Source organism: Kwoniella dejecticola, chromosome 10, assembly GCF_000512565.2.
Source record: "Kwoniella dejecticola CBS 10117 chromosome 10, complete sequence".
NCBI lineage: Eukaryota > Fungi > Basidiomycota > Tremellomycetes > Tremellales > Cryptococcaceae > Kwoniella > Kwoniella dejecticola.
The window spans coordinates 697,711-723,651 of NC_089310.1; the positions used below are offsets into that span (position 1 = coordinate 697,711).

Below are 25,941 nucleotides of genomic sequence, written 5' to 3' on the forward strand. Positions count from 1 at the left end.
TGATGTATTGTATTATCTCTCATGTCTAAGCTACATGATATGGTCACTGACGAACCAAATCTCTTGACTTATCAACGATCTTTCTCCTTTCCCTTCCAACTCTCCCTTCGACGCGTTTAGGCGGTAGGAGAGGGAACTCTGGTCGCCTCGCCGGACTTGACGTGATCGTGGGGGTGTACGGGAGGAAGAGTAGTATCGGGAGTACCCTGGTTAACGGCAGCACCGTAAGCCTCGGGATCCTCAGCTTGGTCGGCACCGTGGATGTCGTATCGCTCGGTCATCTCTTGGATCTGGTGGTCTGAAAGTTTGGGCAATTCGGCAGCGACGAGCGTGGGTCTTCGCTGAGTGAGGTGGGCGTGCGCGAAGATCACATCGAGCTCCTCGAGCGATCTTTCTATGAGTATCAGCGTCTTGTCTTAAAAGACTGAAAGAAGATAGAGAGGGGGAGGAAGGAAGGAAGGGATTTTTTTGGGACTTTTTCCCTTTTTGCGGGAGGGATTGGTTTTTGGGTTTTTGGGAAAAGATGTGAAAACTAAACTCACCGTCCAGTGGTCTCCGGGTAGAAGAAGTAGATGAAAGGCAAGAAGACCAAGTTGATACAGCCGAAGAACAAGAAAGTGTAGGCACCGATAGAAGCAGTCATGGTAGGAAGGACCTGTACGACGGTGAAGTTGAAGATCCAGTTGACCATGGTGGAGACGGCGTTGGCTTGAGTTCGGACGGCCATAGAGTTCAATTCGGCTGGGTACAACCAAGGAAGAGGCAACCAGGTGGCACCGAACCAAGCGATGAAGAAGTAGAGACCGAAGGCGGCACCTTTGGCGGAAGAAGCTCGTCCGGGTAAGAGACATCCGAAAGTGATGAACATGGAGACGGCTTGTCCGACGGTACCCCACAAGAAGAGCTTTCGTCGGCCGACCTTCTCGACCAAGAAGAACGAGGTTAAAGCGAAGATCATGTAAACGACGGAAAGGACACCACCAAGGATCAAGGACAATTGAGTTTCGAGACCGATTTGGTTTTCGAAAAGCACGGTAGAGTAGTAGATCACAGCGTTACAACCACCAATCTGTTGGAACAATTGAGTAGAAGCTCCGACCAAAGCTCGTCGGAAGTGTTGTTGTTTACCCATCTTGAGCAAGTCTCGGGTCTTGTTGGCCTTGACGGAAGCTTGAGCTTGGAGAGCATCGACGATCTTCTTGTGGTCGGCGACGGACACGGGGTCGTCGATTGATCGAGCGTCAAGAGCGGCGATGACTCGGAGACCCTCCTCGGGTCGACCGTGGGCGATGAGCCATCGAGGAGATTCGGGAAGGACAGCGACACCACCGATGAGGATCAGAGCGAAGAGGATTTGCATGGCGATGGGGAATCTCCAGGAAACGGAAGACTGAAAGGGTGCGATAGGTTAGCATAATTCGGACGGGCAACTCTAAAAATAACAGATTTACTTACGTCAACGAAAGAGAGACCGAAATCAATCCAATAGGCGATAACAGTACCGACAGCAACGGTGGAAGCCTCCATACAAATGAGGAAACCTCTGTTGTGTGCTTTGGAGGTCTCGGCGACCCATGAAGGGATAGTGGCAGTGTTGGCACCGTTTCCGAACCCAGTGATGACTCGACCAACGATGAATTGGACGAATCCACCGACATTTCCTCTTCCAGAAGTGTCACCAGGACCGAAAGCAGTGACAGAAATGACAGTACCGACGATCATGACGACGGCACCACCGAACATCATTCTTCGTCGACCCATCTTGTCACCGATGAAGAAAGCGATAAGGGCACCGATGAAACAACCGACTTCATAACATGAAGTAACTGATCCTTGTACGGTACCGGCGTGGACATCGTTGACATCTCTTTGGTGGGTCTACTCATACACAGAAATGCTGATAATCAGTTTGTGCACCAAATTTGACTCAATTGCATGCAGGGGGTCACACTCACAGCAGGGAACTCGGTGTTGAATTGTCGAGAGGCAATGATACCGGACATCAGACCTATACGTCAGAAAAAAAAGGCGTCGTAAGCTTTTTTGTTTGGCTCCAATGGTCGGAATCGGGATCAAAAGAAAATTTCCGAGCCATATCCGAGATATGACGTCGTGCAGCGAACATAATTTCGAAAATTTGTCAAGACAGAAGCTAGCTCACCTTGATCATAACCGAAAAGAGAGAAACCACAAGTAGCGATGGCTACAACGGCGTACAGCAAGGCATTACCGTTGAGACCACCGTACTTGACTAGAGGCTGAGTGCCTCCCAAGACAGCGTTGGGCTTTTCGACGGGGGATGTTGACATGTTGTCTTGCGGTCCTCCTAGTAATGGAAGTAGACAAGTAGACTAGGTATACCTGTTTTGCTTGTATAGTCTAGACCGTAATGAAAACCTTTCTCTCGCTATGTATATGAAAAGGAGAACAGGCGATTATGAGTATAAACAAGAAAAGAGAAAGATAATGGAAAAGAAAGAAAAAGAGGGGCTATGGAGATTCGGGTCGAACCAGCTTGTTTATATATCATATTCATCATGTCTACATGTCCCCGCATGCTAGTATAAAAATTTACCCCAGTGCCCTATCCATCCCATTACTCACTTCTTCCTCTCCTATGACCCAGTTGGATCAAGGTGGGGAAGGGGTATGGCAATACGAAAAAGATCCAATCTATCTCCATCCCTCAAGCCTCATACATCACATCTAGCAGAAACCTCGGATCATCCCCCTCAGAACTGTCTGAGACCGCTGCAATAATCATTAAACACAGGAAGGGTGGTTCCGCGTCGGGGTCCTGTTCATCTCGGTAAACAAACAAGCCAAAAAAATTCAACTTGCTTGGGACCTCTCAGAGGAATTTCAAGACCCTTTTTTCGATCGAGGTTTAACCGGATGGATGAGAACGATCCTTAGCCGAAGTGTACCGTAAAGGCTTGTACTCCTTCTAACGCCTCTTTTACTTATGCTAAACCTCGAGAACCCCCTCGTTACTCTGACGCAAGGAACGTCATCACATAACGTCCCACGTCGTGTGATCCAAGAGATATCAAATCGATCAGTATTCTATTTTCGGAGGATTTGCAAAAACATTTTCAATACAGATCAACGAGTTGCCGCTTCCGCTATCCCCCTTCCCCGTTCTACCTGTGCGTTGGGTGCACTCGACTACACGACTGACGGATTATCGGACCGAACTGAATCAACCTAATCTCTCCTTTTCTTACACAGGACCACTAGCACCCGCATGCCTGCATGCAAGAAAGGCCAGCTTGTCCTGACAACAAGACGAAAATTTTCAAATATTCTGTAATTTGTATTGACAGAAATGGAGCTAAACTAATCAGGGGAAGTTCAAAATCTTCTCGAACCTGAAATGACGTTAAGTTTAGGTTACCGCCGGTGCGGAGGATATGTGCTCCTTTGAACGATTGCCTCGGATCATTGCCCTCGAGAATGAAATTTCACCGCCGGTCCGACTTTTAGCGCGAAAAGCGGAACATCTCAGGGGAGAAAGCATAAGTTGCCAGAAGGAGAAGGAGAAGGAATTTTTTTGCGCCACCGCATCATCTCATATTTCCCAATGACAGGACAGATCATTGGTTTCAGGGCATAATTTCGTTGGAGCTAAATAAACCCCAAACCACGGCCGCGGGACGCTACTGCTAGGTGAATTTTTTCAACTTGACACAAGCCAAGCAAACAAACGATCCAAATTTAACTGAGTGATACTCTTGGAAGCTGCATTCGTCCGATCAGCCTGATCATCGGGTTAGCCCAAAACAAAACGATTGATATCAGACAGGCAAGCAAACGGATGGTGGCTGTGTGCTTTTCCCAGAAAGGCCTCAAAATGCATTGTCTTCGCGATAACCTGAATTAATTGTGAGAAGCAGTAAATTAGCCCGCCCTACTCGTTTCAGAAACGGTCGTTCCTTGCGACCAACAAATCTAACATTTCAGCAGCGGAGGCGTTCTTCGAACCTGAAATGCATTCGGGTGCCCATGAAGTCGTTTGGCTCCCCTTCTGGGCAACCCCATCTGCCCCTCCAGCATCCACGCATGTCGTGATCCAATGAAATTCCCAATTTTTGTCCTCTGTTAGATCCGTTTCGGAGGAGCGATAAGCAATCAACCTAATTTGATGTGATTTGAAATATCGATCGCCACAGTAGATAAAGGAATAAGACTAAAAATGCATGTTATGGTAATATTACGAGTGCGACATTCTGCGTTACGTCCTGATGGGCGGACCGCACTCCGAGATAAAGGTACTGGAAGACGTTACTATTGCGAGAGATGTCACGAACCCAAAGTGCAACTTGCTCTGCAGATCTCAAGAGGCGTTCAGAGCTTCTTTTGGCCAGGTACCCGGTAATCAACTGAGATATCGTATTCACGGTTATGCTAATTACCCACAGCCCACCCCTGGCCCCATGAGATTCCCATATCACATTGGATGTCGTGCTCGAGGGCCCGAAATTGGGAATGGGATATCCATTTGTCAAGTTGGATTCCCAATCGCTGGCTAGACTGGGGCAAATGAATACGTCGGCTCCTCTCCATGAGCTCCAGGTGCTAAGTATAACTCTCGATCACTTTACATAAACGCGGAGAGGAACGAGGCCGAGCTCGCGAGCCCGTCTACTGCATTAACGATGATATCAAATTGAAAGAGAGATCCAAGATCCAGTGGTATTCGGTATCTTTCTTAGGCTCGAACTCGCATCTCAATGAAGACCGACTTGCCGCAGTGCACTAACTTAGCGGCTCAAGGTCACTTGACTCCTTTGTGTGAAATTTTGTGGGAACGAGGTCCCAAGGGGGTTGAGGTGCCGAAATCTACATTGAGGCACTCTGGCAAGGTCATGGGTTCACTTTGGCTTGCGCCGGAGACGCTTATCCCAGCATCGCATTTGGTTCTTATCGATCGTAATAGCCCAGAAATATACCTGAAGCGGTCTTCCAGTTGGGCCATCAAATTCATGATCCTGCACAGTCGAGTGGGGGAGACAGGCGACGTGTATCTTCAGGCAATAATCAGTTCGCTGACGGGGCAATGCATGTTTGATCCCGCGACCAGCGCCTAGCTGTAGTGCCCATGTCGATGAACTCTGAAATGACTCTCCAAGTGATATTGAATATGCCCCCCGCATCTGCACCGTCTCATTAGCAGACTGCGGTCCTTGCTTTCAATAGCAGCTTCACCTCATCATGAGTAATGTAAGGACCATTGACGGGACCAGGAAGGAAGGAGCTCACGCTGGCATGGGACGATGAGGCGCTGGACAGTGAGTCAACGTTGGTCCGTCGTACGCATCGAAAGGGGTCATATAGCCTGCTCGTTATGGACTTCATGGAGTGATGGTATAGGAGCTTGGCTATCTCTTTCGCACAAAGGGATGGCCGCTGAAACCCGCTTGTACTTCTCAACAGTACCTCGTCGTCTTCTCAGCGCAGATCCATCGGCCTTCAGCAAACCTGGACCGTAATGCACCCCTCGTGCGCCTTGCTCTCGGGTGCTTAGGGTTGATCAAGTCCTCCTGGGATAGCCGCCACGGCTAGAAAGGAAGTGCGGCCGGCGCGGTCCATTCCAACAATGGTCCACAAACGCTCAAGTCGACTGTCACATGCACTATTCTTGGTGCATCTCCTCGGGCTTAGTCTTGTAGCATTGTGATATACTCTTGGGAGATTTCTGTTGTTTTCGCAATCGTCCTCGCCCACCTCAACCATGATTTTTTTCCGTACCTGGACCGACTTGTCCGTGACTTGTTTCTGCCTCATTTTACAATCAGTCCAGGTCGGTGTGAGTTGGAGATGTCGCCACAAGCATGCAATGGCATGATTATAGAGTGCACATCGTCCTGCCTTGCCACTAAGCTCTCATTAATTGTCACATTCGCATGCATTTGTCGATGTTTCATGCACTGCTCACTCAAACCGCCACACCATCTTTCTCACTTTCCCCTCTTCCCAAAAACTCCGCGTAATCCCGCTCAACCTCCCTCAGCGCGTCAACCCGCACACACCCTACCCTACCTTCGCATTCATCGAAATAATTTTGGATTTACATTTACATTCCTTCCTTCTTCTTCTCTATATGCCTTTTTAGGCAGTGCGGCAGCCCCGGTACACTTCCCCAAAAGTTGCTCCTTATCACACTGTCTCCCATCTCCGTTCAATGCCTATGGGTCGGATGGACGGGGGGCGAACCACGATCAAGTCGAGCGTCAACCCGGTGCGAGAGGAACAAATCCGTTTTTACAGATTCAGAAAACATCTTAATTCCCATCGCTTTTCCAATCTTTTATTCTTAGAAGATGATCAACCTGGTGGATGATTTGGGATAGCGAGGGATGGTAGTTCTCACAAATAAAACCCTTATGTATGTATGTCATTTTCACTCGCATGAGGTGAACATTCTACCAAGAAGGATTCAATGCAATGCTGTTCAGTATCCGACACCATTTCTCCAACGAGAAAAGCACTTGGCGGGCAGAGCTCCCAGCTAGATTCATCCCCAGTGTACTCTCACACGCCAATGTAGAGTAGTTGCATCGTGAATACGGGTACGTATCGTATATGACCGAATGCCAAGTATTGAATTATGATCTTCTGGTCGATCATCAGATCCCCCAAGTCATATCAACTAAATTATTATTCCGATCACCTCATCCTGACATTCGTATTCATAAACCTGCAGACACGCTTGTGATGCGTATCGTATTCCATCTTGAACTTCCGCCCTCCGTCCTCTTCCAATCCACCATTTCGACCAAGAAGCACCTCACATCCCTTGAGCCATTTGACTTAATCGTTCAGCAAACTCCGGGTAATTCTTCAAGAAGTGCACTTGAGCTTTACTTGCGTGTTCATCTACAAATCACCCCGAAAATCAATCAATCAGCCAGACTCATGACCCAGCCCAACGATCTAAATATCATTGGAGAAAAGAAAGCTCACAGGTGATAGCATTGATCAATTCGCCTTCTGTCCTGGCCAACTGAGCAGATTTCTCGAACCATTTAATAGCTTCATCGATCTTTCCTTGTTGCAAGCTCAGCTGAGCGAGTGTCGCCACAGCTACGTCACACTCGGGGTCGATGTCCAAAGCTTCTTTACACAAATTGTCCGCGCCGACTATATCTTGTTTCCATTGGAACAAGGCCAAAGCTTTGTTGACGAATGGTAAAACGTTTCGAGGTTTCCTGCAATCAGAAGATACCCATTGTCAACTTGGTCAATCACATATGACGTAAAAAAATTTCTCACCTCTCTTTGTCAAGTTCGATTGATCGGTCGAATCGTTCGAGCGATTCTTGGAATTTCTGTTGATCAAGCAAAAGTTCTCCGCTATACGATTTCGCGTTCATGAGCTCTCCGACAACGCAGGTAAAAAGGGCGCTTTAAAAGCCAGACTCACTAGTAGTTGCTTGGTTCACCCTTATCAGGGAACTCCTTCAAAATCCTCCTGAACGCAGCCATACTGGATCCAACGTTTCCTTGCTTGTACTGGGCGACGGCTGCCTGGATATGTGTGAAAATGAAAGTTCCGTCAAGCGCAGTCGACTTGTCGTAGTCGGCGATGGCTTTGTCGAATTCTTGCATGATGAAGTAGACTGCGCGCAGAGATGTCAACAATCAATTGATGCTCTGCCTGAGTAAGTGGCATGGACTCACCTTGACCTCTGTGGTAGTAGATGTCCGGGTCATCGGCGTTATGCCTGATAGCAGCCTCGAAGTCGCCGAAAGCACTCGCAGAGTCGCCTGGACAGCGTTTATGGTCAGTGTCTGGGTTCAGGGGCCAACCGGTAGATTAATGCAGAAAGAGCATGACTAGGACTTAAGGAGACGGAGCTGGCGGCGCGCGGTAAGAGAAGGGAGGGGAGGGATGGGGAGGAGAGGGAAGGGAGGGGAAGGAAGGGGAGGGGAGGGGAGGGAAGGGAAGGGGGCAGGGGAAGATCGGGATCAGTAGGCAGGGGCCGGGGGCCGGAAGCGTCAAGGAGGCGGGGAAGGAAAAGGCAGGCGAAAGTAAGGGTGAAGCGAGGGAGAAAGAATCGGCAAAAACTCACCCAATTCCATATGTACACTAGCAATCTTCACCCAACTCTGCACGAAGTCCGGCTTGATATCCAACGATTTCTGCAAGTCCTGTCTCGCGCCTTCCGAATCACCAATCAAGAACTTGAAAGTACCTCTCAAATTGTGCGCTTCGGCTTCCCCATCTTTCCATGAGATACCTTGATCGATAGCTTCATTGATGAACGTCACTGCGTGGGTGTAGTCTGCCGCTTCAAGTGCGTTGAAGGCTAATAGAAGGGTTTGATCCCCTTGCGAAGGATTTTCAGGGAGAGATGGTTTTGGATCTAATCGTAACACGTCACCCGATTTAGTCAGCTCTCCATTCAAAATGACAAAAAGGTGAATTTGCAGCTGAGATACCGAAAAGGATACACTTACGGGCTCGGAAGGCGGAAAGGTATGCTGAGATGAACGTAGGTGAAGGTAATTTGGGTTCCCGAGTCTGAGCAACAAACAAGTCAATTGCGGCAGATTGACGAATGATGCGTGCGGCAACCGGCTCACCTCAAGAATCTCCTTGGCCTTCTTCTGAGCCAATTTCTTTAGACACCGCTCAACGGACATGGCAGCTTGCTCATCTTGGAATCGCTCGATGATAGTGGTAGCGGTGAAGTCTGTGATTTTGGCTGTCAGTGACTTTGACTTGCTATGTAGTGCGGTCTATAGGCTCACCTCGGACAGCTTCTTCATCCCTACCCAGGTTCTCTAAAGCGGTAGCTCGTCTCTTCAACGCCTTGACACTGTATCGCTTGATCAGTTGAAACTCCACAGATTGCAAAACAGGGAAACCCGCTCACTAGGTTTTATCGATTTTCAGAGCCTCGTCGCAATCAGCTACGCACTTGGCGTATTCAGGAGGTGAGAAGTTGGTGTAACCTAGAATATGCCAACTGATCAGTTGATATATCCCACCAACCAATAACCGATCCAGGAAAGTCAAATGAGCTCACAAGCAGCTCTATTCGAGTAGAATACCGCATCTTTCCTTATTGACACCTCGAGTGCTTTGGTATAGCTATACAAAGTTGAAATGACAATGATATATCAGCTGTATCCCTAAATTGCTGATCGATCACCAACAGATAGACACTTACCATTCAACAGCCTTCTGGAAATCCTTCTTAGAATACAGTTTGTTTCCCCTATCCTTGAGCGAAGATCCAAGGTTGTTTCTCGCTGTATCGTCCATAGATGATAATGTAGCAGCATCTGGGATATCTGTTTAGCCCAAATGCGGGTACAAATCAAGTATGGCAAGGCATCAGCAACGATTTCTTCTCCCTTTGATGACCGGCAATGATCTTTCTATCCTTCCACTGTTCTACGGTTTCAAACTCACCAGCTAAGAAATCCATCTCTTTCTCGGTTGAGGCAGGGGCTGTAGCCGAATCAGACTTCTCAACCTTCTTTTCGGATTTAGGCTGTTCGATCTCCTCCAACAAAGGTCCCTTATCTCCTTCCCCTTCTACGAACTTGCTATTGCTCTTCTTCTTGTTCTTCTTTTTCTTCTTCGAAGCACTCGAGCTGGATCCGGCACCGGCTCCGCCAATCGTAGAATCTTTCGATGACGAGCTTGATCCTCCTGCCGAACCACCCGATCTACTTGAGTACAGGTAATACCCGGCTCCTGAAGCTGCCAAGACCGCGCATCCCAGCAAGATCAATCGTTGGTTCTCTTCGATAAATTTCTGAGATCGCGATAAGAGGGATGAAGGTGCGGATGGAGCGGAGACGGGGACGGAGACGGGAACAGAGGGTTGAGAGGGGGTCACGATGTGTGCTGGGGGTGCGATGGGTGCCATTTTGGTGATGATATTATCTTATCTTTTGATTTTTGCTATGAATTATGGTTCCTGCTGTGTCCGGCTTGTCGAGATTGGGAGGTGACAAGGACGCTTATGCCTGATGATCCGACAATCAACTCAAGGAGAATATAACTTATTCCATCAGAAACGTCTGTCTTAACATTTTTTGGTCGGTTATGTGTGCCATGCCGATGACGTCCGACAACCACAATCTCACATCATTTGAGTCGGTGTTACAATGTGGCACCCATCTCAAATCCCTCGCATCGTCCTATTCACGCAAAACAAATACATACATATACCTATCATATTCTACAGGTTAATTGCGAGCCCAGCCCCAGTGGAAGCCTTCAATCAGCCAGATCATCATTCTCCTTTTCTCCTACATTCTTATATCTGAACAACGCCCTCTCTCTTGACTTCTTATGATCCACTATCGGTTCCGGGTATCCCAGTTTCTTAAATTCGTTGCTCGGCATATGATGGTACGGATCATGTATCGCTTTACCCTTCAGGTTCTTCAACTCTGGTACCCAGTACCGGATGTACGCCCCTGTCGGATCACATTTCTCCGACTGGGTGATGGTGTTGAATATCCTGAAAAACGGTTGAGGGTCTGTTCCGGTCGATGCGGTCCATTGCCATCCACCGTTGTTCGCAGCCAGATCTCCATCGATAAAGCTCTCCATGAAATACTTCTCACCAAGTCTCCAGTCAATCATTAAGCTCTTCACGAGGAAACTGGCAGCGACCATCCTGACTCTATTTTCCATCCATCCCCTAGCTTTACAAGCTCGCATTGCGGCGTCGACGATGGGATATCCGGTTGTACCGTCTTTCCATCTTTGAAGGTGTTCTTCGTTAGTTTCCCATTGTACGTCTGCAAACTTTTCTAAGAATGGCCGACCCATCGATACTCGTGGCCAGGTTGCCATCACCTGCGAAATACACTTTCATCAGCTTTCCATGGACAGCACTCAAGCCGATCTGATAGAAGAGCTGGCGTCGGTGTCCGCTTCCCTGCCGAAACTATACTCACATGATTGTAGAAATCCCTCCAGCTAACTTCCATGACCCACATCCCGATACCTGTATCCCTTCCACTCTCAAGCTTGCCCTTCCGCAGCTTCTTCGCTTCATCCAAAACCATCCTTCCGCTGATCACCCCTGCCGCGAGATAAGGCGATAATCTCGATGAATTATCGCCGTCGACCAGATTACGCCCATTCTGATACTGATTGACTCTCGAATCCTTCTCCGACTCTTCTGCCCCTGGATTTAAAGGCGAAACGAGTTGAAATTGGCTTTGACGGGGCTTCGTATGTAAAAATCGATACAAAAGCTATACCGCATTATACGTATGATTAGCATGCCAGCTCGAAGAATGAACCGCAGTTAGGAAATAAAGACATAACTCACCTCCTTCGCTTTATCCGTTCCTTCCGGCCAAACTTCCGATACTTTCTCACTCTCGGGGCACTCGAACCCTTCAATGTGATCCGGTATCTCATCATCAAAGAGCTTCGAGAATTGATCGTTGGACTTAATGGACTCGTCGTTGCCTTGAGGTATTGGTGACATCTTGAAATATTTGGGTTGTTCGTTCAACAATTTCGCCCATGCTGTCGTATGCCAAAAGAAGAAAAAAAGATTAGCGTTGTGAGCAACAGATTGAAGTGAGTCAGACTTGGACTCACCCCTCTGCCAAGGACTGAACACGCTCATAGGTTTGCCTTGTTGACTCTTGATCTTTCCTGGGGGAACGACCAATCGATCGTGCAAACACTGAACATCCACTCCCTTCTCCCTACCCAATTTGACAGTCGCGATATCCCGTCGAAGCTCATCTACTTCGTACTCTATATTGACGAATAGATGTTTCGCTCCCAAAGCAGGGAGGATTTCCGTTATGACTCGTCGTGGGATTTGCAATCGTTTATCGTAAGATGCAACGTGAAGCGGAATGTTGAGTTTATGCAGCTCAGTCTACAAAAATAGGTGTGGGTGACGAAACAGAACGGGCAAGATGATAAAATAATTTGACTTACCCTCAAGACACTTAGATTTCTCAAGATGAAGTCTATCTTCTTATTACTCCTATCGTGGATCTTGTAGTCACCAGGACTGAAGACGAACAGTGCGATCAGAGGTACACCGAACTCTTTGGCCTTTTTCGATGCCTGATACAAAGCCGTATTATCTTCAACTATTATTAAGTCATGCCAAGTCAGCTGCTGCAGCCCAATATGGTTGATGGGGAGCACTCACTTCTCAGATCCTCCATTCTCATCCAATATACGACACTATCACCCTGCTCCTCATCCTTGTGGCCATTCTCCATCAGTCGTTCGAGCTGATTCATAGGCGGATCTTCGTCCGTCCGAGCAGCGTCCTCTTCCGTCGCGATCTTCCCCTCTATCCAAACAAATTGCACTCATCAATACCACCAGCACTGTAACCAGAAGCCAGAGGCGGGGCGGGAACTCACTGATCTCATAAGCATTCTTCTTCTTCTTACTTCCCTTTTCTCCAGCCGCACCACCCCCTTCAGGCGAATGACCCCTTTTCAACTCTGGCTGACCCTTCATCTCCTCTTTCTCGCCCTCATCAGTCTGCTGCTTCTTTCGCTTCGAGGGCGATTCCACCTCATCTTTAGCATGTCGTTTCTTCGATATGGCAGCCATGTCTTCTTGAATATGATGCAATTCCCACAAATTAGGCTCGTCTCCTTTCTTAGTGTACGCTGCTTTTCGAGCAGCTACTGCACTTCCAGAATTATTCCTCGAGGTCGAAGTAGAATGTGAGGTGGTAGGTTTCTTAGGTGAAAGAGCTAATGATTTGGAATTTGGATCGGAGAACAGTGTTAATTGAGGCATACGCGAAAAAGCCTGTCTGGAAATGAATTGAGGATGACTATATATACGAGATCGAGTGCACACCCTAGTCAGGATAGCAAACATCAAGATGTACTTGAATGTGAGAAATGGTTAGGTGCAGGACCAAGAACCAAACAAGAACAAGGCAGACTGAATTCATCTTTTGCGATTCCATTCACCCGGGAAAGCTGACGTCAACTTCGATTCATATCCTGATATCTGGATATCATTTTACCTGATTGAGACAAGATGAATAGGCTTCACCTTATCGATCGACATGAGTTGACATGCATTTTCGTCATCATCGATCGGATCGCCGTAATTGTCTCTCTAAGGCGGCGACTTCCGCCAGATGCCGCGGAAGCAGTTGAGGTCAAAGACGCCGAGGTGAGGTTGCTAGCAGTAGACCATGACTTCGAAAACGTGTCCAAGAGGTCATCTACTTGCTTTAGCTATCGGCGGGCTCCGATGGGGACAAAGAATGTTGGCTGGCTCCGAATGTGGATAGAGTGCGTCTCTCACTGGTAGCGAAGTCGTCGTCGATGGGCATCCCTTGCTTTCAGTCCCGGACAAAGTCACCGACCAGAACCTACGGCGGGTTTTTGACTTGTGAGACAACTCGTCCTCTTCCGGAACTGAAGCCCAGTAGAGCATGATGCTAGCTCAAGACTGGCTGGATTGCATGTTATTCGTCCGTAGTTGACACTATTCTTCCTCTGCGCAATAGAGTAGGAGAAGGCAAGTCCGCAAAAGCCCTTGCTGGATAATAAGCTTAACCGGATAGATGGATGACGTTGGTCCAGGCCCAGCCATAGGTCGGCACGTGGCAATTCGATAGATTGGCGCGGTCGAATTATGGGGTCACTCCGCCTTTGTCCTGTCGCTGGAATCCACATATCCACATTAAATTTCAGAGGGCTCAACTGGGTCATGTCGCAGCGACTGAGATGCATGACTTCACCAGGCAGTGCTGACATGTCATCCCAATCGCATTTATCATACTCAGATCACCAAGACTTGTTAGATTAGACGGAAGGACAGCTTGACATTTCCTTTCTTTGTCGCTGAGCTAGCGACGGACGGGATCGACGCGAACTGGGACACTTTTACTTTAACTTTGCAAGGATACGCAATCATATTTTACCGTAAAATCAGCGCATCATTAAGAAAAGTGCATCTGCTTGACAACAACAAAAGCACATATGTGGTCAAGAAGTGACCAACATCCACCAATTTAGCTACCGACTGTCCGAAGGGTATCCGCAGCGAGACTTGATACTTCAATGACCTCTCGACAATCCCGGATGGAACGCTAGCTGAGCAACGATGGACGATACGCACACGAATGCCGAAGCTGGACCTTCGAGACCGCGTCCAGTGCGCCCACTAGTACCCACTCGACCTGTACCGGATCCTCCACCAGCTACACCCCCTAGTACAGCCAAATCACAGAAGCGCAGATCATGGTTCGGTATCACCCTGGGCTCACCCAACATCCCGCCCAGCCCGACTCCTAACGCTACCGTCGATGCCGAACATATCAGCAGCTCCCCTACTCAAAAAGGCTCGGTAGAGCGGGACAGGCGTAGAAGCAGTCATAGCCTCATCAGCAAAGAGGACGTGACACTGGGGCCGGTTGCAGGCAGTGAAAGCGAAGAAAGGCAGTCCGTCGATAATGGGTCCAGCGAAATCAATGTGAAAGGAGGGCGCCAAAGCAGCAATGCTTTGGCCGAGGAGGTTTTGACCATAGATGGGACGCCGGAAAAGGCGGTGAAGAAGAAGAAGCGAAGGTCAAAAGGCGATGGGGAAGATGGAGAAGTGATGAGGATGTCGGATCTGGGTGGTAGCTCCACTCTGAAAGGATTGGGCATACGGCAGCATGATACACGTAAAGCATCCTTGGAACATCCCCCTTCTGAAGTGATAAACCTCAGCGAGCCAAAAATCGTGAGTCCGTATTAGACTGATCTGGCGAGGCACAGACTGAGCTTACAAAGCGCGAACTAACTCCACAGGCTCCACCACAACCATTCTCTATTCGAACGAGAACTTTCTCCCGCACAGCAAGCGATCGCGATCCGTTCGCACCACCCGAGCCTTCTGATCCTTCTTCCTCGCTCAAACCGACCTCAAAATCATCTTCGTCGTCCTTAGCCAATGACCGGCCTGACATTCAGCCGCGAACATCCTCGATATCCGCCTCTCAATCCTCTTCGCCCCGGATCCCGTCTTTGCAAGTCGACAAATCACAACCGCCATTGCCGGTAGATGTCGATCGTGCACTTCCACCTCTACCCAGCAAAAACTCTGGATCCTCTTTGAAACTCACCAAACCCGAATTACCAAAGGGAATAGTAGTAACCCCGAGTAGTCCAAGGAAATTATCCAAAACACCCAAGAAGCCCCCGCTGACTCAGCGAAGGAGCAGGTCAGCTACAGGCTATTCCCGCCAATTTGATGGGAACAAAGAGAAAAGGTCGCAAAGCAACAACCCTAATCCTGCACCTGAATCCAGCATAGGACTAGGTTTACCATCAGCATTGTTACCATCAACAAAGTCAAACACAGACTCACCGCCTCCTCCGCCTGTGCCTTCAAAGACCCAATCTGTGTCTTCTCCATTTCCTTCGCGCACACCCAGCCCTATCCCCACGATTGCATTCGTGGAGCCAAATGGTACGCCCATAGTAGAAAAGACGGAGGATCAGGCTGTCGTGGAGGAAAAACGGAAAATCGTCAGAAGAGCGAGAAGTCTATCCGGCTTCTTTGGCAAGTCTCCTCCTGTCGTACACCATGACAAAATGCCTGAGGTGGAACATAGCGAAAGCAGTCCGGGTGCAAGTGCCGGAAAGTCTAGTGGAGGTGTTTTGGAGTGGTTGGGGGTGAGAAAAGCCGTCAAGCGGAAAACATCGGAAACTCAGGTGGACGCTCATCCATCAGCCGACTCAATTATGAACGATCCTCATAGAACACCTCTACCTGGTCACCAGGTGGTCGATGGTGGCAGGGCAAGCGATCGACTTAGCCGAACATTGGAGGTCAGTCAGTCCGACTCGCAACAACCTACTCCACGGAGGTCGCAGTACACTCTCTCACCTTCGACCGGAACATCCATTCCGCTAAGTGAACCTATTAGAGGTGACAGTATCTTTACACGTCGGGCGTCCGACAGAGGAACAGACGATGGAGCCCCACGACATCCCCTGCCTGTAGTGCCTATGGCGATACCAAACGCAGGCATGCGCAATCACACGGCCTTATCATCGCAATCATCCTCCTACAACCTGCCGGCTCACGACCCTATTTCTCCTTTCATACCTGGGAGCGGCCCATGGGTGTCGACACCTCAAAGCGAGAAGGAAGAAATCATCTTTAGCACGCCTGAAGCTGAAGGAAGCAACTGGGGTCCGGGAAGACGACCGTGGATGGAAGCTGGAGAATATCGGAATTCGTCGAAATCGTCCTTGTCGACTCCCTTAGATATCTTACCCGAACAAGATATACCAACATTGCAATCCCCTCTAAAAGCTCCACCAACCGTCAGAGAAGGTCGAGTGCGATCATGGTCGGACGCACCGCGCCCACCCCAAAATCTCGTCAAAACCCAGCCTCAGTCTTCTAATCCACATTTACCGTTACCCCGGCCTACCACTCCAAATGGAACATCGCTGTCTCTTTCTGCCTCGGCATCACCACGAACGCCCTCCAGACCCAAACTTGGCGATCGATCCAATTCAGGAAATTCGGCCATCATTGGGCGTATGAAATCTGTCTTCTCGAAATCGACCAATCGAAGCAGAAGTAACAGCTTACTCCGAAAAGGCAGTAGCGAAATCGATGAGTTTGGCAATATATCGACACAGGGAGGGGCGAACGAGATCGGCAGAAGCCAGAGGATGAGGCCTTCCACGTCCTCTTCATCTATGGCATCATCTACTGCTGGTGCACTGAGAGGTAGATCGGTTGGTGACGAAACTTCCCGCTTAAGCCATGATTTGGCAGGTGATCGTTCTCCGAGATCATCGTTCACGCCGCCCTTATCGTCTCTCATAAATTCGCGACATGATACGCGTGATAAGCCGGAACTCTCGCAGGAGAAAGAGAGCCAAACGACACGCAAGACTCGTGTCCGAGCATCGACAATCTCGTTGGCACCTACATCTTATCATTTTGGTCCCCCTCAACGACCGAGTTCACCAAATTTGTTCCCCATTGCTGCCACTCCACCCAGGAGGCGACCCGGCACCATTCACAAGTTATCGAACGGGCTCTTTGGTAGTGGTGGATCTCCCGGTCCGTCAAGTCCGAAAAACTCGTTGTTCCCTCTGCCTCCAAGATCAAGCGGTTCTATCTCTTCCTCCTACACAAATAACCAGGGATTTGCTGGTTGGGAGGATTCGAATACAACTACTACCACTAATGGCTTCTTGAGTCCGGGCACGAGCCCTCGACCCTCCACAGGCAGTATATCGGCTGTGGTCTCGCCTAACAATTCGGACATCAAGCGACTTGCCATGAGAGATGGAGACGAGTCGGCCGCAGTCTGGCTAGAAAGGATCGTCTGTACTGTTGGGCGGGACGAGATCGCTAATGTCCTTGCTTCAAGGTGGGCAAATTTCGTGACAAGTGGTGTAGGTGACGAATGGCTGACATGATTGTTTATTGCTTAGTGGTGATGACTTCCATACCGAAGCTTTACAAATGTATATGTCGACATTCGACTTCACCCACAATTCATTGGACGTCGCGCTGAGAAGACTTCTCATGCATATGAGTCTGCCGAAAGAAACCCAACAGATCGATAGAGTGATCGAAGCGTTCTCGAGACGTTATGAAGAATGCGAACCCAACTTGTTCGGGTCGAAGGATAACACCTACGTGCTTGCATTCTCAATGATGATGCTGCATACCGACGCTTTCAACAAGTCGAACAAGAACAAAATGACTAAAGTCGATTACGTCCGAAACACCCGTATGGATGGCGTCTCCCCTATCGTTCTGGAAGCGTTCTTCGATAACATCACTTATACGCCATTCGTATTCATCGATGACGACACCGAACTCAAGCGCTCATCGGGCTATGAATCCACTTCTTCGACTTTCGGTCCTTCCACTCCCGTTCCGGCGCCAACCATCACTTCCGCGTCTTTACCGTCAACTACCACGCTCACTTCAGGCGGTCTACCTGTACCATTAGGTCCCGCTAGTGGAAAGACCAAGATCGATGTATATCACATGATTGTCAGAGGTCTATTGGGGACTCTACGAGTATATCCCAACCTGGTAGATGATGAAAGACTGCTGAGAAACGATCCATTCTCGTTCCATGGTACAAGGCCCTTCCTGGATTTAGATAGTCTGTGCAAAGCTTTTGCTTCGGCCCATAACCTGATCATACCTTCGTATATCACCTCGACGCCGTACAGTCAGAGAAAAGTTTCTGGAAAGTTGACGACACCGAGACGAAATACGGTTGGGGCAAAAGATTTAGATAAAGCCGAGGATCTGATTTTGCGGGTCGTGAAAGTTGGTCTGTTGTCCAGGAAAGGTGAGCTCCAGAGATTGACAATGAGCCTTGCAGGCGTGCCCTCTGACACCTTCCAATGATGATTTCAGACGACACAGACCACTCTTCCAAGAAAGCTTCTCGTAAATGGAGATCATGGAGTGTTATCCTTACTTCGTCGCAGCTACTCTTCTTCAAAGACCCCACCTGGGCATTGACCCTCCTTGAGCAGATCAAGACCTTCGAAGGAACAGATAAAGCCGGTCAACTGCTCTTACCTCGTCAAACCACTTTCAAGCCTGATGAAGTCTTTTCCATGAAAGATTGCGTAGCCGTCTTCGATCGCAGCTTTTCATCTGTAAGTCGTTGTATCCTCTGCCGACGAGAGATGTGCGCTGATGTGATCAAACGTAGTACCCGAACACATTCCGTTTTGTCATGCCGCAATCACGACAATACCTTCTCCAATCATCGGACGCGTCCGAAATGAACGAATGGATCAGCCTGATCAATTACGCAGCGACATTCAAAACTGTCAATCTGAAAATGAAGGGTCCGTCAATGAGGAAAGATCAAGTCGTTCTCGCCGGAGCGGCTGCTGCTGCATCGCACAAACGAGAACTCCGAGATGCGCACACTACCCATATCCCGCCGGGAAGTGCTAAGAAAGCTGTCTTTGGCGATGCGTCGGCACGTCCTCTAACACCTGATCATTCGTCGTCCTCTGCACAGATCGACAATCCTGTGCCCGAAAGAAACACCAATGATCACAATCCTAGTGTCAGTGTCAGTCTCAAGGGATCGAATGGTAGACTCGATGTGGACGAGACCAACGAGGTAGTGCATGAGGGCGAACAGCTAGAAGAGGTCTTCGGCGTCGTCAAAGCTGAGCTTGCTGCTGGACGAGGAGAAGCGGGATCCGCCAAACTTCCATTACCATCTTTACCGAATGGCCAAGCAGAGACCAGCGAATCGGACCGGACGAGTGTCAAGGAGAAGCCAACGCATATCCACACTTCGCGCGTTTCCTTGATATACGTAAGTACTGTCCTCTTGTAGTCATAGGTAATAGCGGTGATCATTGACCTGTTTGTTTCATAAATATAGTCACACCTCGCCGAGTTGCGAAAGAAAGCTGAACCTATCGACCAATCCTTGCGTGCGACTATGAGTCTGATCCGCAACATCTCACTTATCGCCCCCTTCCTAAAACCGACTCGAGATAAGCTGTCGAACCACATGACGGAGTGTCTGCATAAACTGCGACACGATAGGTTGATCCTGGCGAAGTTGAAGCTTTATATCAAGGTATTAGAGTACGAAGGCGAGAGGGAAGATAGGGAATGGAAAGTTGTCCGTCATGTCGCGTTGCAAGCTGCTGCCAGAAGTCTAAGGGAAGATAGTCTGCATGGAGTGGTCAAGGATGTGAACCAGTCTGAAGAAAATCAACGTCAAGGTGTACCTAAATTGACTCCACCTCTGATCACAAGCACAACCAATCTGAATGCTCTCGATCCCGGAGCCGGCAAGACTGGTACTAGTGCTAGTGCCAGTGATACCGAAGTAACCGAAGGGCAAGATGGAAGTCAGAAACAAGGACAAACAGTCGAAGGGATGAATAGTCCGGTGGAATTACCTGAGTTTATAAGACGATCAAGCGATGAACCGCCGTCCAATTCCAAGTCGAAGTCGACGGACAATTCAGATCCGAGTTCGGACCTGGGATCAAGGCATTCAAGAGATAAGTCAAGACCCAGCACGAGTACAGGCCCGGCTATAAGAATGGACGATCATGTGAAAAAGAGTACATCGATGAGAAAGTCGAATTCGGCTTCTGATTTGCTCGCTCCGGATTTCAACGTGAATGGAACCAGTGAGAGAGGTCGGAGATCTAGTGAAGTAGAAGAAACTTCTCCTAGAACGGACTTGGAGAACGACGGTATCGACGATGATGATAAGGACGACGACGACGACGACGATAATGCGAATGAAGACGTTGATGCCCACCACGACAAAGAACGAGCTGGGGGCTCAGACACGCCAATGATGCTTTTCAATATGGAATCCCCGTTAGATATTCCGACTGCTCGGCTCGCAAGTGAGGATGCTCCAACACCGCAACTGCAACACACGAATGGTTAAGACAGGACATAGAAGACAGAGGGCCTGAGTAGGGTCTTTTGCACGATCTCGCAAGCTTGAAGGGAAGTCCAACTTGTTGGCAATTCAAGGCAAATATGTTGACTGGAGGAGCAAGTCGGCTTTGACTTATTGCATTGTACCATGATCTCATATCAATATGCCCCGTTGCATGGTATTGTATTGTATCACTGTATATCTAGTATTGTAGTACCAGCTTGTTCTATAACGAGCACATGCATTTTCATCGCATTGCGTGTCCATCATAAACGAAAAATTGGCAAGAGCGAGCAGTCCATTGGACCGCATGTCGATGTGATGCCTATACGACAGCTGGGCAGTATGATAATCTATGATCTACCCTTACAAGACCGTTATTGTCACGATCATTCTCATTAATGATTCCAATATACAGTGGCTTACTTCACCTGTATTTGTGCGTTTATAATGTATCCATATTAACCCTCCCAGCCTTTCGCAAGATGCTCCAACCTCCTCTCACGTCCTTTCCCTATTTTACTATACTTGCCCCTTATCTCCCTCGCCACCAGATCAGAGACGTATTCACCTACTGCCAAACTACTCGTCAGACCAGGACTATTAAACCCTAAAAGCTCTATGAACCCTTTCCTCCCTCCACTGCTATCATGGTTATGGTTATAATTATGTCTGATGAGGAAATCTGAGAAACCCGATCCTGGAGGAGCTATATTCGGTCTGATACCTGCGTAATCAGGTTGCAAGTTATCGGGATTGATAGAGGGCAGATAATCCAATACGCTCTCTGAGAATTGTCGTATGAGGTCGGGGGAATCACTGGGAGATAAGTGTTTTTCCCAGAATTCTGGGTTAGAGGAAGATTCATTGGTGGATCCGATAGGTTGGACGTCTGGACCGAATTTTATATTGCCGTTCAAGTCTAGTGTCTACGATGAGTGGTAAGATCAGTCGAAACACATCAGCGAGGTCATCCTTCGTACGTCCGAACTGCAGAGACTTGATACTTGATGACAGCACGATAGTTGGATTCACAACTCACGAGATGAGTACCGAGATGGTCGATGTTGGCACTGGGACAGGGATAGATCAGTCGAGATACACTTCCGACACCTGGGCCCTTATACGACATGTAGTTTCCTGGATGACACCCATGCCGTCCATGAATTCAGCTTCGTAATTGACAGACTGAGAACACCCTCGAGAAAGAGGATCTGGACGCCATGACGCCAGACTCACCTTTGACAGCATACATTTTGACTGTATCCCTATCTTCGCTGTGCCCTTCAACATGCACACCCTCCGTGAGACTTACCGCGCCCAGCCCCGCAGCATTGACAACCACGTCCGCGCGTACACTCTCCACATCACCTTTCTGACCCTCTTCTAGTCCCTCCCAATTAGTTTCCAACTGCACTACCCATCCATCGCCTTTCTGTTCTTTATCTATCCTTACGACTCGCGTACCCAAAACAATGACACCTTCTCCCCTGTCCTCACTTGTAGCGCCAGATGATGCTCCTTGGTTGTATTCCGGCTCTTCGATCTCGCGCGATAAGCTATCTACCAGACCTTGAGAATCGACTATCCCAGTCGAGGGGATCATAAGTGCTCTACAAACTCGATCCGATAAGTCTGGTTCGAGTTCGCGAGCTTCTTCGCCTGATAGAAGCCGAGTGAATATTGAGGAAGAGGAAGGGTCGTCAGGGCTGCGTAGGAAGGATGGATGTTGGGAATGTCTTTGGAGTTTCTCTAGGTAGGGTATTTGCGATTGAGAAGTGGCTACTACGATCTGCAAACCGCACTTGGTGATCAGCACCCACTCGCCATCACTCTGCTTACCGTCGTGGGACTGCTTCGATTAGGAGGTGGGAGACATTGACCCACCTTCCCGGTATTCTTGTGCTCTATACCTAAGCGTTTACATCGTTCGTAAAGCAGATCTCGTCCGCGTATGCATAATTTCGACTTCAGACTCCCCAGAGGATAACTGAATAACAGACCGTCATTTAGCTGAGCTGGGTCAAGCAAAGCAGATTTAGACAGGTCAGAATATGATCAAGCTCACTATATACCGGAATGAATCACTTCTGAATTCCTCGCCCTGTTTACCGAGGGGCAATGCCGATTGACGAGAAGTGATGTCAATCAGCTTAACCATGACCACGGACGGTAATTACAGATCATACTATACTAACGTGGTTTCTTGCCCTAACTTCTCTACGGGATCAGCGCGATCACCCACAGATACAGACCAACAAATTCAAGGCAGACTCACTTGACCTCGCCTCTCGACTAAGAAAGTCGTCTTATCCCTCCCACTTGTATTCACCAGACCGGCTGCTACGCTCAGCCCGACTGCACCTCCACCAATGACCAGATGGTCGATCGAAGTGGACGGTTCTCTGAACGGGTACAACTGACGCAAGTATCTTGCCCGAGAGATCATCTTCGACATGATGACTCCCTAAGGTTGTCTGTCTATTGATCACAACAGCTCTCAGTGTTTAGGAATATTGGTAGGACAGTCGGGAGACAAGTCAACTTTCAGCATAGACATGACATATTGGACTTCGGCTTTCGACCGATCGCGCCTGTTCCGTCGGATCTGGGCTTCTGTGTCACACCACGTGGATGTGCAGAGGTGGTCATAGTCCATGGATGCATGGACTTTGGTAGCGTTCAGAGCAGAAGGGCACCATTGTGATCGTCGGATGGGCAGCGGGATCAGAGATTACGAGGAGCGGTCACGTCTGAGTGAGCGGAAGCTCGGTGAGCCAATATAGACTTGATGCCCGAATGCAATGTATCACTGCCAGTGCTGGATGCCTTGACTGCTCGATTCATAGCGATATCATGCATTGGTTTCGGCACTCATAGGAATCCTCTACAGTATAACGTAGCAGGATGTGTCTAATGAAGATGAAATCGGCGCGGATGAGTGCGACAGGATGAGATGCGAGATTAGGTGAAGCGACCATCTTGACGTGTTCCTGAAAACAACAAACGGTGTCATGGAACCCGCGAAATATGCACCGCCACCAAAGTGACATCACAAACTCACACAACTGCACAACTGCACAACTACTCGAATGTGGAATGTCATCGTTCTTGGGTTGAGACATCAAATAGAAGCAAGTGAATTTAACGGATCCACTTGGATATACAGGACAACGTCCTTCGACAGTACATCAGCTTAGCCGAACACAATCTGCGGTAGGAAGCTCGTCCTACAAAGTGTAATTTGAGTAAACAAACAATCAACTTGGTATCTAGTCGCAAGTGAAGAAGCGGAATAGACAGGATGGAAACTAGGTTACCACCACCATCCGGTAAGTTTGCTTCGCCTCGAGCATCAAATACCTCATGTTGTCCAATCTGTAGCATCCAAGCTTGTCTCTTGAGGCTATGCTCTCCGCCGTCTCCCCAGTCTCGCTTGCCGAGCGCTTTTCATCCTACACACAAAGCACGGTCATTCGTATGCCTGACTCGAGACGAGACTAAACTAGAACATGCTGACGGCTGGCTCCTTTACATACTTTGATCTCTCTCCTTTCGCCTGTGATATTCCTCCTATCATCATCTAACCAACGACATCCTTTGATCAACCGTAACTCCGCGACGCTTACCACCCTACCTGAACTTGACGACGTAACATCTTTATTGGTCATGACTTGCCACCTCTACCTACCAATTCATTCTAAAAATACTTCTGGGTCGTGACAAAACCACTTCCTTACGGTCTACAAAAACACTTATAAATACTATATCGGTGCTGGCTTGCATCGGCACCGAACCAAAATCGTATCAACACACCATGTCGAATCCAACTTTTGACCCGACTAAACCACCGCCTCCCACTTTCCCGTCATTCCCGCCTGCGTCTAATGGCTCTGGTATGACAGGTCCACCACCTCGGTACACTGCCGTCGTGCAGAGAGTATACCCGTACTCGCTTCGACCGGTCATATTCTTCACCGCTGGTCTAGGTCTTATCTACGGTATAGCACTGGGAGTCGATAGTCTAAGGGATTTGGGCAACGACAATGGTAAGCCAGTCTCTATAACTAATTGGCGCTACATATATTGCGAATGGACCAACTGCACGTTGCGTTCAATATACTGACGAATCTGCTATCTCCGATATAGAGACATCGAAGATGAAGGTATTTGATATTGTTCAAGCTGCTCTATACTTCGTCATAGCGGGTATCGAGGCTTTTTGCATCTTCATTGCTATTGTAGTGAGTCCACACCATCCTTCTTAACCTTTCGCCCAGTGTGACTGACTAATGATGTTTCGTTGCGATGGATAGCAAAAATCAAGTCTATCTAGACTGTTCGTTATCCTCGTACCTGTCGGTATTTTAGTGAATGTTGGAAATCAGATCCTCTCGGTTATCATCCATTTCGCGATGAAGGTGAGCCTCCAATCAGCGTCATCCCTTGTTTGCAGGGACATTAACGACTGACAAAACTCCGCTACATGTAGAATGACCTGATCAGTCAATGTGTCAAAAACGAGACTGGTCAAGTTGGCTTCGATGTGAGTTTTCTGCTCGCTATGAATCCGAAAAACACATTTTTTGACGGTCTTGTGCCTATCTAGGGCCTCGGCGATACGACCACAATCAACACTGATCAAGCTCAGACCAGTGAGTGGGCTTGAGAGCTCATATTCAGACAATGGCAAGCTGACTTCTGTCGTACAGTCTGTGATAATGCGTGGGATCGAGGCACATGGTCCGTCTTCGCATGGCTCTTCTTGACTTTGATCATCTCCGTGAGTCGCATCACAATCATCATCATCATTCACTCCTCGCAATCTTGCTAACGTCACCGAGTCTTCGTAGCTCCTCTTCGCGTCCATTCTGCTTTCCTATAACAGACAACTCCTCGATCCTTCCTCCATCCGATCACGTCAACAAGTCCAGGCACAGTCTTTCCCTATGCAAGGGTATTATCCTCCACCACCGCCTCAAAACCAATCTCAACAATGGATGGTGCCCCCTTACCCTGGTCCTCCAGCCAATGCCCCGCCGCCCCCTGCTGGCGGCTACGAGAAAGGCGACTATCATCCAGAAGCATCTTGGGCACAAGACGGCCACAGTCATGAACACTACGCTCCACCTTCCGGTGCACCCCCGCCTGCAACTCGCTCGGGATTCGGCGGAGAGACATCGGTGAATAGGGAAGAAGAAGATGCATGGGAAAGAGCGCAGTCTCAAGGGGTCACTGCGCACTTGACGGGACACGCTCCGCCCCCTAGATTGGATGTGAGAGACGAGCAAAGAGGGTATAGGATTGGGAATGAGGAAGAGGATGAAGCGTGGGAACGAGCGAGGAATGAGGGGGTAACGGCTCATTTGACTGGTGCGCCGAGGAATAGGGAGGGAGCCGTGTAGGCTTGATGCGGATGTTTCGCGATCTCAAGTTGTTGCTGGTATAATGATGGAGAATTGGTTGGCGGATGGTTATGGACTTTGCCAAAGACTGCGACCTCCATCTCGGAGTTGGTACAGGAAAAATGTCA

General features: G+C 48.8%; 6 protein-coding genes across 6 annotated transcripts; 2 read left to right on the forward strand and 4 right to left on the reverse strand.

Moving 5' to 3' along the window:
• Positions 1-116: 116 nt before the first annotated feature.
• I303_107790 (uncharacterized protein) lies at positions 117-2,309 on the reverse strand (the record flags this gene model as incomplete). Its single annotated transcript, XM_018411058.1, has 5 exons — positions 117-390; positions 543-1,390; positions 1,456-1,878; positions 1,956-2,008; positions 2,162-2,309. 5 exons carry the CDS (start codon positions 2,307-2,309, stop codon positions 117-119), a joined length of 1,746 nt encoding a protein of 581 aa, XP_018259726.1.
• A 4,481-nt stretch (positions 2,310-6,790) lies between these two features.
• On the reverse strand, positions 6,791-9,887 carry I303_107791 (uncharacterized protein; the record flags this gene model as incomplete). Its single annotated transcript, XM_018411059.1, has 13 exons — positions 6,791-6,879; positions 6,967-7,211; positions 7,276-7,356; positions 7,427-7,622; positions 7,684-7,770; positions 8,076-8,369; positions 8,464-8,527; positions 8,590-8,699; positions 8,758-8,825; positions 8,883-8,961; positions 9,036-9,100; positions 9,180-9,303; positions 9,425-9,887. 13 exons carry the CDS (start codon positions 9,885-9,887, stop codon positions 6,791-6,793), a joined length of 1,965 nt encoding a protein of 654 aa, XP_018259727.1.
• A 353-nt stretch (positions 9,888-10,240) lies between these two features.
• I303_107792 (uncharacterized protein) lies at positions 10,241-12,766 on the reverse strand (the record flags this gene model as incomplete). Its single annotated transcript, XM_018411060.1, has 7 exons — positions 10,241-10,828; positions 10,930-11,232; positions 11,310-11,512; positions 11,588-11,876; positions 11,939-12,096; positions 12,159-12,305; positions 12,379-12,766. The coding sequence occupies 7 exons, from the start codon at positions 12,764-12,766 to the stop codon at positions 10,241-10,243; spliced, it is 2,076 nt and encodes a 691-aa protein (XP_018259728.1).
• A 1,326-nt stretch (positions 12,767-14,092) lies between these two features.
• On the forward strand, positions 14,093-20,414 carry I303_107793 (uncharacterized protein; the record flags this gene model as incomplete). Its single annotated transcript, XM_065969667.1, has 6 exons — positions 14,093-14,713; positions 14,782-17,372; positions 17,437-18,314; positions 18,383-18,630; positions 18,687-19,310; positions 19,380-20,414. The coding sequence occupies 6 exons, from the start codon at positions 14,093-14,095 to the stop codon at positions 20,412-20,414; spliced, it is 5,997 nt and encodes a 1,998-aa protein (XP_065825739.1).
• A 455-nt stretch (positions 20,415-20,869) lies between these two features.
• I303_107794 (uncharacterized protein) lies at positions 20,870-22,866 on the reverse strand (the record flags this gene model as incomplete). Its single annotated transcript, XM_065969668.1, has 7 exons — positions 20,870-21,337; positions 21,451-21,548; positions 21,648-22,200; positions 22,296-22,398; positions 22,477-22,512; positions 22,607-22,628; positions 22,692-22,866. 7 exons carry the CDS (start codon positions 22,864-22,866, stop codon positions 20,870-20,872), a joined length of 1,455 nt encoding a protein of 484 aa, XP_065825740.1.
• Positions 22,867-24,225: 1,359 nt separating this feature from the next.
• I303_107795 (uncharacterized protein) lies at positions 24,226-25,813 on the forward strand (the record flags this gene model as incomplete). Its single annotated transcript, XM_065969669.1, has 7 exons — positions 24,226-24,457; positions 24,558-24,652; positions 24,725-24,829; positions 24,901-24,954; positions 25,018-25,063; positions 25,121-25,191; positions 25,262-25,813. 7 exons carry the CDS (start codon positions 24,226-24,228, stop codon positions 25,811-25,813), a joined length of 1,155 nt encoding a protein of 384 aa, XP_065825741.1.
• Between the last annotated feature and the right edge of the window lie 128 nt (positions 25,814-25,941).